We start from the raw sequence: 17,575 nt of genomic DNA, 5'->3' as shown, positions 1-17,575 counted from the left end.
ATTTCTTTTAAAAAAAAATAAACATTTTAAAATATTGATATTAGATTAAGAATAAATTTATTAATTAGACAATTTTACAATTAGAAAATAACAAAAAGACCTTTGGCTGAAAAAATAAACATTTTATATAACATGACTTATTTCCTCTCACAGTAAAGGCCATTTATACTGCACTCACACATGACTCAATTACAATTTGTACGCCATACGAAGTCTATAATCTTATAATAATTGTACTCTATCTCATACTAGAGATTTTAGCATTATTTTCTTATTAGTAGCTATCGGCAGCCTCTTCGTCCATTTCGGCATTTCGTTTTTCTTCTTTACCTTTTCGTCGATTAATCCATGGCATGAAACACCAAAGGCTGGCGCCGCCTAAAAGCGTTAATCCCAAAGCGTGGAAAAGTGGATTGTAGTCATTGACCGCCTCGAACCAGAAATTACAAAGCGGTGGGCCAACTAACTGAAGTATGCCATTAACAAACAAACTGATACCGTAAGACGATGTCAACCGTTCAGTTCCAAGCATGTCTGCCATGATAACAGCTGTTATTCCAACATATATTCCAGACGCGAGCCCAAACAACGCACACCAAAAACAGACTGAACTGTATGACCACGCAAATGGTAAAAGAGCAAGGGAAAGACCTGATATTGATAAACCGCCAACGAAATACCAAGTCTTTGGTATATATCCCATATCTGAAAGGGCTGAACCTCCTATACGACCAATGAGGTCTGTTGCTGACACAACAGATAATAGATAGGCAGCTAGTGTTTTATCAAATCCTCTGGCTTCGCCAAAACTGGGAAGTAATATGATAAAATTTGTATAGCTAATGGCATTTGTTGAATTGGATATTAGTATAACCAAATACATTGGATCCGTCAACAGGCTAAGGTCGAAAAATTTAGAGCGTTCGCTCGCTTGCACTTTTCCTCGTGTTTCGTCATTGTCTTGGAGTCCATCAGCGGCGACAAGATCGTTGCTGGGTCCTGCCCCACTACTGCCCAAAGACCGAAGGGATAAATGTGATGAGAATTCCTTTGGCTGAAATGACAAAGTGCTGCCGTGATATGGTGTGCTGACATATAAAAAGCTGCTAGTGGATGGGGAACGCTTGGATAATCTTGACTTTGACGTATTTCGTAAAGTAAGTTTGCCTGAACTGGAACGACCTTCAGGAACGGCATATAGGGAAGACTGAGAGTTCAATTGACCAGGCGTAAATGTTTGATTTCTTTGGGGCAATCTTACTGGTGTACTTATTTTACGAGTTCGCTGTTGGAAATCATCCCCATGTTTTGTATAGTTTTGAACAACAGCCGCTGATGCGCTTCGGACGAAATGCTGATTTTCATTATTGTGCAAATACATTGGTGAAGGAGGTGAATTGCAGTGCAACAAATGCTTGTCATTTGTCTCATTAGAAGGCGTACTATCTTCAACATTTTCAAACTTCATTACAATTCCCATATCTTCTTCTTCAGGTATATCTTCCAATGCCTGGCTTGCCCTTGGAACTCGAATCATGTGCTGTTCAACCGGCTCGTAAAAAAGGGCAGCCACAAAAACGTTTAATGTAATTCCACCCATAATTAAACAAGAGCCATGGTATCCGTAAGTCTCCAGCAGCCACCGCAAAAGAGGTGGAAGAAAAATGCTCCCTAGAGCACTACCTGAAATACAAAGCCCGTTGGCTAGTCCTCGTAGTTTCGTAAAATACGACGTTACGATGTATACTGTGGGTGGAAAAGAAAGACCCGCGCCAATTCCGACCAAAACGCCATAGCTTTACAAAAAATGAGTACTATTGTTAATTTAAAGTTAAACTAAGTAAATAAATATATTACCTAATGTACAAGTATCCTATTGAAGAAGCCCAGAAGGATAGTATCATTCCTAATGATGCGGAGGCTCCACCCAGAAGTGTGACGGTTCGATACGAATATTTCACGGAAAGAATACTTGATACAGGACCTGAAAGTTTTAATTGAAATAAATGTTTTTCAATTTATTTTATAACAGTTAAATACTCACCTAAAGAACTGTAGAGAAAGTAACAAAGTGCTGGTATCCAAGCTGCTTTTGTTGGAGAGGATTTGAAAGCCGCAGTGAATTCAACAAAAAGAACTCCAAAACTTTTGATTGTCCCAGGAATGAGGATATTGGTCAAGCACGATCCTAACAATACTAGCCAACCCCACCCACCATCAGGAGGAACCAAATCATATTCACAGTCATCTTTCTTGCTGATTAATTTACCTGTGTAACAATAAAGGTAATATCATTAGGTAATTATGTGTTTAAATGGTTTACGGGAAAGTACAAAACAAAGTGCTAATAACCAAGAATAATATTTTTCCTATTTTCTGACATGTTTAAACCGTATCTGAATTATAGTTAATTATATAGTGAACAGCACATGCCTTAATATTTTCTTCTACATACGATTTTTGACATACACAAATACCAAACAAAATTTAAACAAATTAAAAACTCATCCAAAAATGAAATATTGCGTTATACCACTAACCATACAAAATATAGACTACTCATTTCATACAATGAAAATGGACGCCAAAAGAGAGCATCTTACTCTCTTTCTAACGCTCATAATCTCATTGCGTTGTTCTGTCGCAGAGAAGCGCATCATCAAGAAGGTTGCTCCGCGGTTAAATTGATCTTTATATGCATGCCTGCTCACACATTCACAACACGGTTTCATGAGTGTGCTTTCGATTTCGTCTTGAAGCCAGCCAAAATTTTTTGATTTTTGAAACTTTTCAGACTTGCTACCCTAAGAAAATGGGGGTATTCATTATTGGGGTAAAATTTTCGTTAATGATTTGTCTAATTTATTATAGAATAATTTTTATTTTTAATATTAATAATAAAAATCCATATATTTTTTTTTATTTTGATGTTTAAAAATAAATAGTATATTTGATTTTTCTTAGAATAATCCAATAATTTTTATTATTCTTATTATAACTAAAATAAATAAATTGAATACTACAGGGTTGCCCATATTCGACGGACCCATCTGACGACGCCATAACTTTTGACAGAGATGGCAGATCGCTTAATGACATACCGCGTTTGAAGCGTCAGTCCAAGCAGATTTTTGCTTACGGACAAGCTTCGTCGATTGGAATGGGCCCAAAGAGTCATCGAAATGGCCGAAGATGACGATTATTATCATTATTATTATCAAAATTATCATGTCCGATGAAGCCCATTTCACATTGAATGGGACCGTAAATAAGGAAAATTGCCGTATTTACGCCACTGAAAATCCTGAGAAGATTCAAGAAGTGCCTCTTCACGACGAAAAAGTCGCAGTTTGGTGCGGCGTTAGTTCGAAAACGGTCATTGGGCCGTTTTTCTTCCAAAATAAAAATGGCCATGCTGTTACCATCAACCAGAAGCGTTATCGCGATATGATGACCAATTTTGTGATGCCAATTATTCGTCGAAAGCGTATGAGGCGCTCCACCGCACACAAGTCGCATAACAATCGATTTTCTGAAGAAATTGTTTTCGGGCCGTTTCATGTCGAAAAGTGGTGATTTGGACTGGCCACCGCGTTCGCCCGATTTGACGCCGCCTGACTTCTTCTTGTGGGGATATTTGAAGTCAAAGGTTTACGTTAACATGCCAAGGACCCTAGAAGAGCTCAAGGACAACATTCGTGAAGAAATAGCCGCTATTCCGGCCGAAATGTTGGCGAAAACGATGGAAAATGCTGCAAAAAGGGCACAATACGCCATCAACGCCAGAGGCGGCCATTTGAAAGATATCATATTCAAAAATTGATGTAAATAAATCTACTTGGAACAAATTAAATGATTAAGATTGCCAACCGCCAAATTTGTATTTTTTTCTTTGATTTAAAAAAAAAAAACATGGGTCCGTCGAATATGGGCAACCCTGTATGTACTTGCTAAGGTTTAATTTAACTAAGAGATCTTTAACTTCCTTTAAAAACTTTTAGGACAGATATACCTCATATGGATTGTGCTAATTATGTTCAAATTAATCACTGCTGACGGCAGACCACGAGGTGACGACCTGCTCGCCTTGGCGTTTTGAATCTTTTTCGCAGTGTAACAACCAACAGTGCTGGCAGTGCCAGAAGGCTCCCAGCCCGTGACGTTTGACGACACGTTTGATGGATGAAAAAGCCATTCATGTTACCAGCTGGGGCGCAAAGGTTACTTGTCTGTGTGTGTGACTGGTTAGTAGCCACCTTGCACGGTATGCAAAGATGGCACAATAGACGACTACGACTACGACGAACGAAGTGAAGTAACCGCCTCCTGTGGCGGAACTAAATCCTTTGGATTTGGCCAACAGTTTTGAGCTTAGTGGGTTTAATGCGCATTTTATGAGTGTGAGGAGGCTGGAATGGAAATCAGGAGCAGAAGCAGGGGCAGGGCCAGAGATATTTCAGGGCTTTAAAGTGCAAATGGGCGTGTTAAAGTTCGTGGCTCTTTTCACTTGGGGCCAGAGGCCTTGCCTGATAACTACATGTTGTTGCCAAAAACCGTTAACATTTGTAAAATTATTCCCGGTCCCGGTCCCCAGTGACTTGCGGGGCACCCATCTGGCATTTTCGTTTCCATCTTGTTCAAAACTATTATTTATATGTCACCAAAATATTAGGATATTGCGGCTTTTTATAATGCCAACGATTATCATTTCAGATCACAATGCATATTTGGCTTATTTTATGTAGACTTTAATATAGGTCAAATAAAATAGAATACAAAATATTAACAACTTATTTAAATAATTTTTTCTTTTATAGTAAAAATAAAGAAGGTTATTGCAATTAAGAAATAACATTGGTGACAAACAACACGTATCCAAATGTGCTTGCCTAAATATATGGTTCAAAATTGTAAGTTCTATTTAAAAAAAATACCATAAAAAAGATTAAAAAAATAATTTTTAAAAACATGACCCCCTTTAAATGACATTATTGTTTAGTTCGCTCCATAACAATATCAAACATTTATTTAATGCTATTCGGAAACATCCCTTTTTTTTATATAATAGAATTTTTACGGATAAAACTTAATTAATTAGTTAAATAAAAGTGTATTTATTATTGCTATTATTATTTTTTTTTTTTTAGTTTTGTATCGCGTCTTACATCTTTCTATAATTCGGTTTAAATATATAATTTTATAATTCAATTTAAAAAAAATTTATCTTTTTTGTCTTGAATTATATCACATCTCTAACTATTCAACCAATATTAATGAAATTTTACCCAGGTCTTCGAGATATCATTTACAAAGTATTAACCGAAGGATTTTTTTAAATACAACTATTCAAAAAAAAAATCTCGAAAAATTTTTAAAAGTTTCATTCAAAGGTTGTTTGGTAATGACATACCGGTTTCCTTATTGATTTTTGACGACGATTTTAACATAGTTAGCATTGTCCGATTTAATTGCTATATGTACCGTTGTCTTTGATGATTGTCTTCCATTTTGATGGTAACTTGTATATGCCTTTCCTAAAGAAGTCCTTGTCCCTACTGGCAAAAAACTCGGCAATTCGATTTTCACAATCCTCCCTTGAACTCACTTTTTGTCCATCGAAAAAATTTTGCATGGCCAAAAACAGATGGTAATCGCTTGGGGCAATGTCCGGACTATAAGGCATTAACACTTCCCAACCAAGCTCCCGTAGCTTATGACGCGTCACCAAAGATGTATGGGACCTGGCGAGGTGGGGCCTCCAGTTGTTCACAATAGAGGTCAGAATTGATGGTTTGGCCATAGGGCAACACTTTATAATGGATAGTTCCTCTGATATCGCACCATACACTCAGCAACACCTTCTGAGCCGTCAGTCCTGGCTTTGCCACCGTTTGAGACGACTTACCGTGCTTCGACCAGAATCTTTTACGCTTTATGTTGTCATATGTGATCCATTTTTCATTACCAGTGACTAACCGATCCAGAAATGAGTCGAGTTTATTACGGTGCAACAAAGATTCGCAGATTGATACACAGTCGAAAAAGTTTTTTGGGATAATTCATGACTTAAATGCCTGCGGATTGATAATGGCGGAGAATTTGTTAATAATCAGTTATGGGCCCAGGCACTGGAATTCAAGTTCTTCGGTGTGTGACTCGATATTAAGAACAATGAGTGCTCTTTATAAAATTGATAAGTAAGAGGAGACGAACTATGACACATGGAAAATACAGATGCTATCTGTATTGGTGTATTCCGGTTTGTGGAGTGTTCTGAAACGAATGTTCCTTAAGGACACGAAATGTCTGAGGCAGCATGGAATCGACAGACAGCTAACAATAGCTGCAAAAAACTCCCCAGCAAAATGGAGTTGCGGAACGGGCAAATCGTACGCTAGTGGACTGGGAGATCATTTTTGGGCAGAAGCTGTCAACACTTCGGTGGTTATTTGATGAACATCATGACGTGGCATCCAATGGTGATGCTGTGACGATCAAGCTGGAGGAACTGGAGGAGGCCCGCCAGCAGCAGGGGCCCGAAGATGCAGAAATCTTTTCTGACTTATTCATCGACGCCGGCAGCTCCGATAAGAGCACAGATCAGAGCGAGAGTGCCGAAGAAAAGGGGGAGCATGTCGTGGAGGAGGCACGCAGGGGCTCCGGTCGTCCTAAGATCATCCCTACTGGAAAACCTGGTCGTCCAAAGAAGCAGTACAATATTCTATTCGCCCTTGTTTCGGAAAATGTTCCGATTCCGTTAACTTGCAAAGAGGCGCTGGAGAATAAACATCCAAAGGAGTGGCCTGAAGCCGTGGAAAGAGAATATGATTCTCTGGTTGCCAACCAGACTTGGCAAATCACTGATTTACCCAAAAATCAGCGAGCAATTGGATGCAAGTGGGTGTTCAACGTGAAGCGTGATAAAGATGGCCAAATATAGAACGCCTCAAGGCTCGACTGGTAGCAAAAGGATTCTCCCAGCAGTTTGGCGTAAATTACCAAGAAAAATTTTCGCCGGTATGCCGATTGGAGAGAGTGCGATTTATTATAGCACTGGCGGCGGAGCTCAAGCTACATCTTCATAAAATGGCTGTATGCACCGGGTATCTCAACAGCGATCTGAGTAAGACGGTCTACATAAAGCAGCCGGAAGTTTACTCAGATGAAACAAATCCTGACAAGGTATTCCTTCTGAAAAAAGCAATATATGGCTTGAAGCAATCAGGAAGGGCCTGATTGCATGTCGGCGAAGACACCTTTGGATGCTGGATTTGAAATGGATTGCAAAAGCCCCCAAAGCAAAACGTGGATCCTACTTCTTATCAGTCCGTAGTAGTAGAGCTTATGTGGCTAGCACTTACAACAAGGCCAGACATATTGCATTCGGTGCCAAAATTGGCACAACGGAATCAAAACCCTCATGCTGAACACATGGCTGGCATAAAGCACATCTTTAGATATCTCTCATCTACGATTGACATGAAACTACACTACCGGCAATGTGGTCAATCGTTCTTTGGATACGTGGACACGGATTGGGCAGGTGATAGGCTTCACAGGAAGTTCTATACTGGATATATCTACCTGTTAGCAGGTGGTCCGATTTCTTGGCGTTCGGAAAAGCAGCGAATTGAGCAGTACCGAGGCAGAGTACATGACACTATCGGCGGCTTTTAAAGAGGCGATAATCATGCAAAGGCTGATTATGGAGATAGGTTGCGGAGACAAGGACCTCGAACGTCGTTTATGGGGAAAATATAAGTGCGCAGGGGCTAACCAAGAATCCCGTTCATCATTCCAGAACAAAGCACATTGATATACGTTATCATTTTGTTAGAGAAGTTGTTAAGGAAGGGAAAGTTTTGTTGAAATACAAATGTACAACTGAAATTATAGCAGATATTTTGACAAAAAAAACTTCCTAAAACGCAACACGAAGAGCTTACAAAAATGTTTAATTTGTTTTAATATTTATTTTTGTAAACAAGCTTGCATTGAGGAAGGGTGTAGAAAATAAGGTACCGTGTATATTTTAATATGTTAAAATGCACGCTTTTATAGTTATAGGAAGGAGAAAGAGATCTTGAAGTAGTTATAATTGTCCCGCTCTAAGAAATAGAGAATAAGAAATTATGTATATACATATGTATATACATATACATATACCCACAGCCCAACTACAAATGTTATAAAAAATGCATGTAAATACAGTGAAAATGAGTTATACTTTTTTGGAATTGTTCCGTTTCAATTAAATTTTTTTTTTTTTGTAAACAATGCATAAAGTTTTTTTTATATATTTAATATGATTTCATTATTTCTTTTTTTTTTTAATTGATAAACAGTCTTAGCAGATATCATTTTCTGTTAAGATCCTGTTCTTCTTAATTATACCAAAATCAAATTAAATTAAATTAAACAATTTTTTGATGCAGCATTTTCACCAAGCCATATGGAAAAAAGTGTTTACGGACATTTCACTTAAAAAATGCAACTGACTTAATCGTTGGACGTAGTAGTTGCGTTTCATTTTGGACATATTTTTAAATTAGCTTGAATACGATTGAATTACGTTAGTTATAGTCAAATTAAGTTAGTAATCTGCTCAAAAGTAATTCGTACAAAAGCAACTTACATATATATATATATATACATTAGGGTGGGTCGATTGAAAAATCGCTTAGTGGGTCGTTCATACATTTGGACTCGATTGGGGCACTCTAAATGGGACAAAACAGGATTTTTCCTACACGTTAAAACAAGGGACATCAGAATTCATTTTAGAGGTATGGTTTCTTGAGCAAATTTTCTTATTTTGATCCCTAGAATCCGAAAATCATATGTGCCTAGGCGATTTTTTGACCCCCTACGAATCGAACCGCCCTAATATACATGTATTTTATTTTTATTTTTATTTATTTATTGAACTAACAATTATCTGTTATTTATATATACAATTTTTAAAATTAATTAATTATAATTAAGAATTAGGAAAATTATTCAAAAGAAAAACAAACAATTTAGATTTCATCAAGGGATAATTCAGGGGAAAATAAATGGGACAATAGATTATAATTTTTACAAATAACACGAAAAGGATCATGGTCCGCAAAATTTGATCTACAAATTGGTAACCAAAGGGGTCGGAAGGACCTGGTTGACCTATTTGAAACAGAAAATTTGATTTTTTCAAGTAAAAGATGAGAGTCAACTTGACCAAGAATGAGTTTATGAAGGAGCATGGCCCCAGCACAAGTACGACGTACCTGCAATGGTGGCAGGTCTAATAACTTTAGCCGACAACTATATGGTGGAAGAAGACCATCTGAGTCCCAGTTTAAATATTTTAAGGCAAATAAAAGAAACTGCTTTTGCACTGATTCAATACTTCTTTGATGAACCATATACTGCGGACTCCAAACGCATGAACAGTATTCAAGGATCGGACGAACCAAAGAGATATATGTACAACGTTTTAGTGGTAAAGGGATCATCAAACTCTTTTGACCAGCGCTTGATAAATGCAAGTACTCCTCTGGCTTTATTAACTGTTAGAGAAATATGTTCATTAAACGACAGCTTGTGATCGAAAAGAACTCCATGATCATTCATTATACTCCATTCATCATTCATTGTATATATAATATAACACATTTATTAGCTGCACATGGAAAGACAGGTCACGAACACACAATTTATATTAAGCACATACCTTATTTTAAAGGAAACAAAAGTTATTTTTATTAATATAAAATATATTCCTATATCTGATGCTTAAGGATGGATCAAAAACAGTCTCAAATCTTTGTATGCCGTGCTCAAAACAGGTTAAGTTTTTAAGCTCGCAGCCGATCAGGGTTGCACTTTAACTCATTTAAAAGATTTTAACTTTTTGAAGTGTTACCTATTAAATGAAAACAATACCTAACGTATTTTTTAAAAGTTAAAAATTAACTTTTATTCCGCTAGATTTTATTTTAACTTTATTTTCATTGGATCCACTGTGTCTCGCCCTTTCGCTAATCTCTTGTAAAACGTTGAGCGATTTAATATTATTCGTACCAGGTCTCTCTCTTGCTAGATCGTTCACGAGATTATATGAGACATAAAATAATCAGGAAAATATCTCTTATTATTTTCCAGCTACCCAAAACGCACGGTAACTTAACATATTCTTAACTTATTCTCTACAATACAAAAAATCACTAAAATTGTTCTTCTTGTCAAGTAAAGAGATAGCCTTCATGCGTACACTACACTATTGTGCGGGTCGTCAACAACTGGAGTGCCGTCCACAATAAAAGCTATCAATGATGGCAAGTAGATTCGTCCAAAATATTAAATTATGATAGTTGCATTAGGTTTTTTTTTTCAAAAAACACAAAAATATGCAAAATAGTTTGAAGACCTTTACTTTGAAACTATATTAGGTTAAAAATGGATAAACAATATTTCTATATTCGACTATAGACGTTCATTCTTATTGTATGGATTATTTTGTAGCAATGCAAATGTTTAATTGGCATGTATGTTCACATCATGAAGGTGGATGATTTTAGTTTTACTGACCTGCTTTATTACTATTTGTATTTGAAGTCACAATTATATTATGATCTTTAATGTTTGTTTTATTAGATGTTTTTGTACCAATAACTTTTCCCTTATGCATGGTCTGAAAAATAGATAGAAATTTAAAAATTAGGTTGAAAAAAAACGATCAAATAAAGTCCAACCTCCAATTTCTTACAAAATATTATCTTTAACAATTTTATGATTAAGTTTAAGGATTTTTAAGGGAAATTAATAATGCGTTGCCCCTCCCTTGTATACAAGGACTTCGCAAACTCGATTGGGGAGAGAGTCATACAAGTTTTTGAGATAGTCCAACGTTATTGTTGACCAGGCCTGTGGTTGACTGTAAATTAAATCCTCCTTGGTAGCATATTGCTTGCCACCCTCGTACACCTTCCTAGCTAACCATCCCAAGAAGTTTTCTATTACGTTCAAGTCTGGGGAGTATGGGGGGCACTCCAGGACCCTGACATTTTCCTTTTGAATCCATGCGTTTACGGTCCTGGCTGTGTGGATTGGGGCATTGTCGTGCTTAAAATGCCATTTGAGATTCTCAAATAAGTTTTTAAAAACGGAAAATGCAGTTTTTAGAACGCAATTGTAATTTTTCGCGTTCATCTTTGGGGTTAAAAACTGCAATTCGCAGTTGCCATAAAAGGATATGGCTTCCGATACCATTACTCCTCCAACCCGGCTATATAAACGATCCAGATGATGCTCTTCCTTGTGTAAATCGTGGAAATAATAATTATATCCGTCAGGATCCTCTAGGTTAAAATTTGTTCGTCTTTTTTGTTTTTTAGTTTTAGCCTCTTTAAATGGTCAGCTTTCTTGATGACCCTTAAAACAGTCGATTTGCTTGCCTTAGCACTAGTTTTTTCTATTATTTTGGCGGTCGAGTCGTGGGAGTTGGACGCCTCTCGGAGTATAGCCCTGCGATCTGCTGAACTAATAACACTGTTATTACCTCCTTTGTAATTTTTTCCATAGCTTTCCTTATTTTGAAGAAAATTTGTATTGGTTTTGCGATGTCTTTTGTGAATAGAAAGTCCACATTCATTGAACGCTTCGATTTTCGATTTTTTCTCCGAAGATAAGATTGTTCCTCTGCCCATATTGAATGTCAAATTAAAGAAAAATGTTTTATTTAACAGCAAAACAAAAATGGTTGCTGTGCACAACAAGTTAAGAACGATATTTAAATTTATATTTGGAGGCCGCTAATCTGATATCGCAGTTTTTTCTTCCAAATAAACCTGTTTCTTTAGTTTTTAATTTAATAAAAATCTATGCAAATACCAACTGCGTTTTAAAATAGTTTTTTATCATAAAAATTTACCATAAAAGAAGAAATCTTATCACTTAAAAGGTGGCATAGATATTTTTGTGCATAATTTATGCACCTTAACCGAAAACAATCAAAAAAGAATCTGAAAAAAAGATTTTTTTAAATTTTGTCACGCAGTGAAATATAAGCACTGTTAGTTCCCTTCCCTGTCTCTGTCCCTTCATGTCCCTTCATCACAAATGGCAATTATCTGTGTTGCCATACTTTAACTACTTTAATGCTTAATTGATATATAACAAGAAAGGAAAGCTAACTTCGGGCGGAGCCGAAGTTGATATACCCTTGCAGTTGAGTCGCAGTCCGCTAGGTGGCGCCACGCATCTTATATTATTAGATATATAGCGGATCGTATATAGTCGGCCGATCCTTATGAAATTTGACATATTGAATTATTTTGCCCAAAGAGTAATCTGTACCAAGTCCCATCTTTCTAACTTTAAAAAAACCAAAGTTATGCCAATTCCGATCGTTCTGTGACTGCTATAGGATATAGTCGGCCGATCCTTATGAAATTTTTTACATAAGATATTTTGGTCAAATATAACATGTGTGGAAAGTCCCAACCCTCTAACTTAAAAAACCAAAGTTATGGCATTTCCGATCAATCAGTTATATGGCAGCTGTAGGATATAGTCGACCGATCCCGGCCGTTCCGACTTATATACTACCTGCAAGGAAAAAAGGATGTGTGCAAAGTTTCAACTCGATAGCTCCAAAACTGAGAGACTAGTTTGCGTAGAAACCGACAGACAGGCAGACGGACTCAGGAGGTGATCCTGATCAAGAATATATATACTTTATAGGGTCGGAGATGTCTCCTTCACTGCGTTGCACACTTTTGACCAAAATTATAATACCCTCTGCAAGGGTATAAAAACAAAATTCAGCCATAGTCTATGTGTTATATAATCGAAAAACATGTCAACAGCTGTCTTTCTAGTTTATTATATTTGACCAAAATATCTTATGTATAAAATTTCATAAGGATCGGCCGACTGTATCCTATAGCTGTCATAGAACGATCGAAATTGGCATAACTTTGGTTTTTTTTAAGTTAGAAAGATGGGACTTGGTACAGATTACTCTTTGGGCAAAATAATTCAATATGCCAAATTTCATAAGGATCGGCCGACTATATACGATCCGCTATATATCTAATAATATAAGATGCGTGGCGCCACCTAGCGGACTGCGACTGAACTGCAAGGGTATATCAACTTCGGCTCCGCCCGAAGTTAGCTTTCCTTTCTTGTTTTTTATAAAATATTAAAAACTTGTTTGTTTATATTTTATCATGGTAAGATGGTAAGGTGTAAAAAACCCAAATCTGACTCTCACACGTCGTTCTCAAGCTTTGGAAATCTCTGGGAGGTCGTTGTGGCGAATTTTGGGAAAAGATCTTTGCCTACATCCGATTAAATTAATGCAAGAACTAGAGCCGAAACCACCAGAATCGTCGTATGTTCGTATATTGGGCTAAGAAAAAACTTCAAAATAATTTGGTTTGTCATCGAAAAATATGTTTCATCGTTAAAGATGAAACGATGAAACTTTTTTTGCTAAGTCTTCAACGATAAAACTTATTTTAGGCTAAATAGCTTCGACAATAACTTATTGACAATAATTTTGCATATTTGCTTTTGCGTTTAAGGACGCATGGATCCACGGTTGAGTCGCCATTGCTTTCCGAAAAAATGACGGTTTGGTAAGGTGTAAGGGCCTGCGCCATCGGTGGGCTGTACCTTATGAAATTTGGCATACTGAATTATTTTGCCCAAATAGTAATCTGTACCAAGTCCCATCTTTGGGCTTGTGGGCTGTATCTCTTCCGTGATTATCAAAACCGACACGTTACTGTGAATAGGAATCAATGCCGCTCAATAATAACTGATTATTTTTTACCCAAATGATGATGCAGAAAACCCTAGTTGAAAACGCTAGTTTTTTCCGGCTTATCCACAAATGAACACCTCATTCATTTGCGCTTTCTCAGCAGGAACCTAACTTTGTGTTGTTTTCCAGTTTTTTGTATCTTATATTGGGTGTACAAGTAGAAAACAGCCATTTTTTTCATAATTTTAGGCTTTATTGCATATATGAGCGCTACAAACCACACCCTGAGTCACACCCAAGGAATCCGCGAGTTCTTGTTGTGTTTGACAAGAATCTTCATCCAGTAGAGCCTCCAAATCCGCGTCTTCAAACTTTTTCACAGGACCCGGTCGATCCTTGTCCACGTCATACTCGCCATTTTTAAACTTTGCAAACCATTCTCGACATGTTCTTTCACTTATACACGACTCATCATAAGTTTCTTCGATCATTCGACGAGCTTCAGCTGCCGATTTTTTCGAATTGAACGCGAAAAGCAAAATCTCCCGCAAATGACGCTTATTCGGTTCGAATTTCGACATTTTCGTGCACCAACAAAATGATAGACAATAAGAATACACGAACGAGACAATGTAGAGTTGTTAACCGATACTTTAGCTCGGCATTTGGCGTTCCCGATCAAAATTTCTCACCGTTTTGTGAAGATGGCACCACCTAGTCGAAAACGGCGGTTTTCTACTTGTACACCCAATACTTTTTTTAACCTGTTCTTTTGGCCTTCTGCATATTAGCAATACACATTTCTAATATCAAAGACCATCCGCAGAATTTTGGATTGCATAATTTTTGTATTTGTGAATGGCCGGATATCTTCAGTCCATATCGCCAAGAGGAAGCAATTACAGCTTGTTCAGTCTGCTAAGGTCTTGAACTCTAGAGCTAAAGAAAGACTTTAGCGATGGAAATTACGTGGGTCGTGAAAATGAGCATCATGGTTCGTGGAATTGTTCTCATATCCTCTTGAAAGAAGATTAATATGTTTCCTCAGTGGGTCCTGCTGGGTGCCCTGGTACAGAAGCAGCACGATAAGGACAGCAGGTTTATTGAGAAATGCTCTTGTACTGAGTGTTGTATATTCTAGAAGTGTTGTTTTTTTATAGTTTCTTACACAGCATTTAGTAAGTCCGTGTAAAATGTTAGTGTCAGGTCAGGAAAATTCGGTCCTGACGCCAAAGATGAGGTGAGAGCAGACTTTTCATGTTACGAAACATCCCAGAATGACAAACTCTATTTTAATGACAACCGCTTAATGTCGAAGTAAGCAAGTTTTGTGATTTTGCCAAATTTTTAAATTAGATTTGTATAATATATTACATAAAAAAATTAATTCTAAAAAAAAAATAAGTATTCTAACCTCAGCACGGCATTAAACATGGGCACTATGCAGACGACAGTTTTAAAAAGAACCACTTTCAATGTGTAGTCTACTTCATCTCCCGCATTTTTCGAAAATCGAAATTTTCTTTGCAGTATCCATAACTCTGCTCTATCCATAACTGACGTACCTTGACAACATCCCAAAAAATGTTGCAATTTTTTTGGATTAAAAAATTCTTTTTACCCTTTCTTTGGTTCATATTATATTTATTATTGTTAATATTGAGCTGCACAACAATGTATTTCTACTTTATATTAGTGTAAAGTGAATCGGGATGTTTCTAGTGTTCATCAAAACGAAGAGCATTTTAACACCATTGAAGAAAGAGTAAATACTAAAAAAAAATGTACAACATTATTAACATTCCTAATACATGGACGGAATCTTTTACAAACTTTACGATTATCTTAAAGGAGTAGAATCCGTTAAAAACCAAACATTTTTTTTTGAAAAAAATATTTAATTATTTTTTCTACCAACTTCTACCAATTTAATATGAATTTTGAAAAAAGTCCGAAGCTTCTATCTGTACAATCATGTAATTTATGGCATTCGTTCAATTACATATATTGCAGCAATAGAACATAGTCAGCCGAAGTTTGGTCAGCTGTAGTCAGAAAGTTATCAACAGTTGGTACCACTCCAAGTACGGCAAAGACAACGCTGTAGCCAACCATGTTCTTTGTAGTTTTGAATGATGATAGACCAAAAATCTAAGCACAGCCATTAGAGAATCACGAGGCAGACTTGAATTAAGAAAAATTCTTCTTATAAGCAAGCATTCCAAATTACTGTTCACAGAATTTCATACTGCAACCGATAATAAATACCCAGTACCCCCAGTCTGGTGAAAAAATTATACCAGAGCCATTCCATCCAGCAATTTTCACAAGAATATGCACTTTTTGCAGCGAGCAGAACAGAACTCAAAACATACGGCAACATTCTTATATTTGGAACTTCGTCGATGCAGATAGCAATACTGCAATACTCGTTTTAACGCTGCATACAGCATTCAGAGATTTAGACTTTGTTCACTTGCAATTCATCCAGACTTAGGCAAAAAGAGGACCTATTCAACATATTGGCTGCATCATCTGACCAGTTTATTCTACATATATAAATATCTAAATACCTAACCTCTAAAACATTAAAATTTCAAATAATAAATTGATTTTTTAAAACATTTTATTAACGGAAATTCGATTTTGGGTACCTTTTTTTCAAAAGTCCAGCATTTAAAAATTTTTTTACTTTTATGTATATTATTGGTTAGCTCATTAAAATAGCGTATATAAATATACGCTAATATAAATATAAATTTCTTTGATTTTTTTATTTCAGATGTCTACGAAAGGTTGTGTGCTTTCTTGAAACAGCTCACCATTCTTTCGTGAACTCTGCTTGAACAGAAAATACTGTTAATAATTTAAAGTAAAATTGAGTCAAAAAATTTTTTTCCAAATTTCGGCCGTTACATTGCTCTACTACCTTTAGACAGTCAATTATCTCTTATATTTGTAGAACAATTAGCAAATCAAAAAACAAAACTATGTCAGTAGTTACCCAAATTACCCCCTAGGGTATAACGCTGGGACTTTGCATTTTGACCCGGTTAAAATTTCCCAAACTTTTCTCCGCTTGCAGTTGGCGCTGACCCTATCGTATCTCTTCGCTACAAGGCAAAACTCTTGATACAATATTTACCTAATTATATGAGTGGAAGACAAAGAAGTATAAGTGTCTACTCACGTCATCAATCAAGATGTGTGCGCGAAAATCTGTTCGCCCCGAAAGAGAAAATAATCGTACAAAAACATCAGCCGCGTACGTTTAAAAAAACATACACTGTAGGAGTCAAACACCTCCAATCGTCCAATCTGTCTTAAGAAAGTAACCAATTCTGTAACTCTTACCCATCATCAGAAGTTTAGAGGCTTTCGAAGTATGCTTCCTTTAATCTATTCTGAAAATTCTTTTAGCTTCGTTTTTTCAGACAGGAACACTATTTTTAGACGTGGCCGAAGAGGAAGACGCGTCTTAATCCTTATTGAATACAATTTCGATCCTTAAAAGGTAAAGATAGTTTCAAATTTCTCTGCGTTAAAAAAATAACTAACTTAACTCATACACCTAATTATTCCGATCTTCTGGGGTGCACTAAAATAATAATCGTCTTAGAGAAATTTTAAAAATCTTCAAATATATTTTTTGAGTCATGTGTCGTGGAAATATTTGTCCGCTTAATAAGAGTTTATTATATAAGACATGAAATGAATGCTAACTTCTGGCGGCACCGAAGTTGAAATACCCTTCATATATACATATATATACATATCAGAACGTATATAATAAATTTTCTAATAAAAAAGTTGAAAGCAGTC

General features: G+C 36.4%; 1 protein-coding gene across 2 annotated transcripts in view; it reads right to left on the bottom strand.

Annotated features, from left to right (window-relative positions):
• Window positions 1-32: 32 nt before the first annotated feature.
• Window positions 33-17,575, bottom strand: part of LOC6505386 (monocarboxylate transporter 13) — a 35,672-nt gene continuing 18,129 nt past the window's right edge. For both annotated transcript variants that reach the window (XM_032453231.2, XM_014904052.3), the window contains 4 exons: window positions 10,570-10,672; window positions 2,045-2,269; window positions 1,858-1,984; window positions 33-1,796 (listed from right to left, as the gene is read on the bottom strand). In XM_032453231.2, coding sequence (XP_032309122.1) covers window positions 275-1,796; window positions 1,858-1,984; window positions 2,045-2,269; window positions 10,570-10,669 — 1,974 coding nt within the window. In that variant the 5' untranslated portion in view covers window positions 10,670-10,672 and the 3' untranslated portion in view covers window positions 33-274. The remainder of the gene's footprint in view (window positions 1,797-1,857; window positions 1,985-2,044; window positions 2,270-10,569; window positions 10,673-17,575) is intronic.

The sequence above is a fragment of the Drosophila ananassae genome, chromosome 3R (assembly GCF_017639315.1).
Source record: "Drosophila ananassae strain 14024-0371.13 chromosome 3R, ASM1763931v2, whole genome shotgun sequence".
Classification (NCBI taxonomy): domain Eukaryota; kingdom Metazoa; phylum Arthropoda; class Insecta; order Diptera; family Drosophilidae; genus Drosophila; species Drosophila ananassae.
This window is presented reverse-complemented; position numbering and strand designations above follow the sequence as displayed.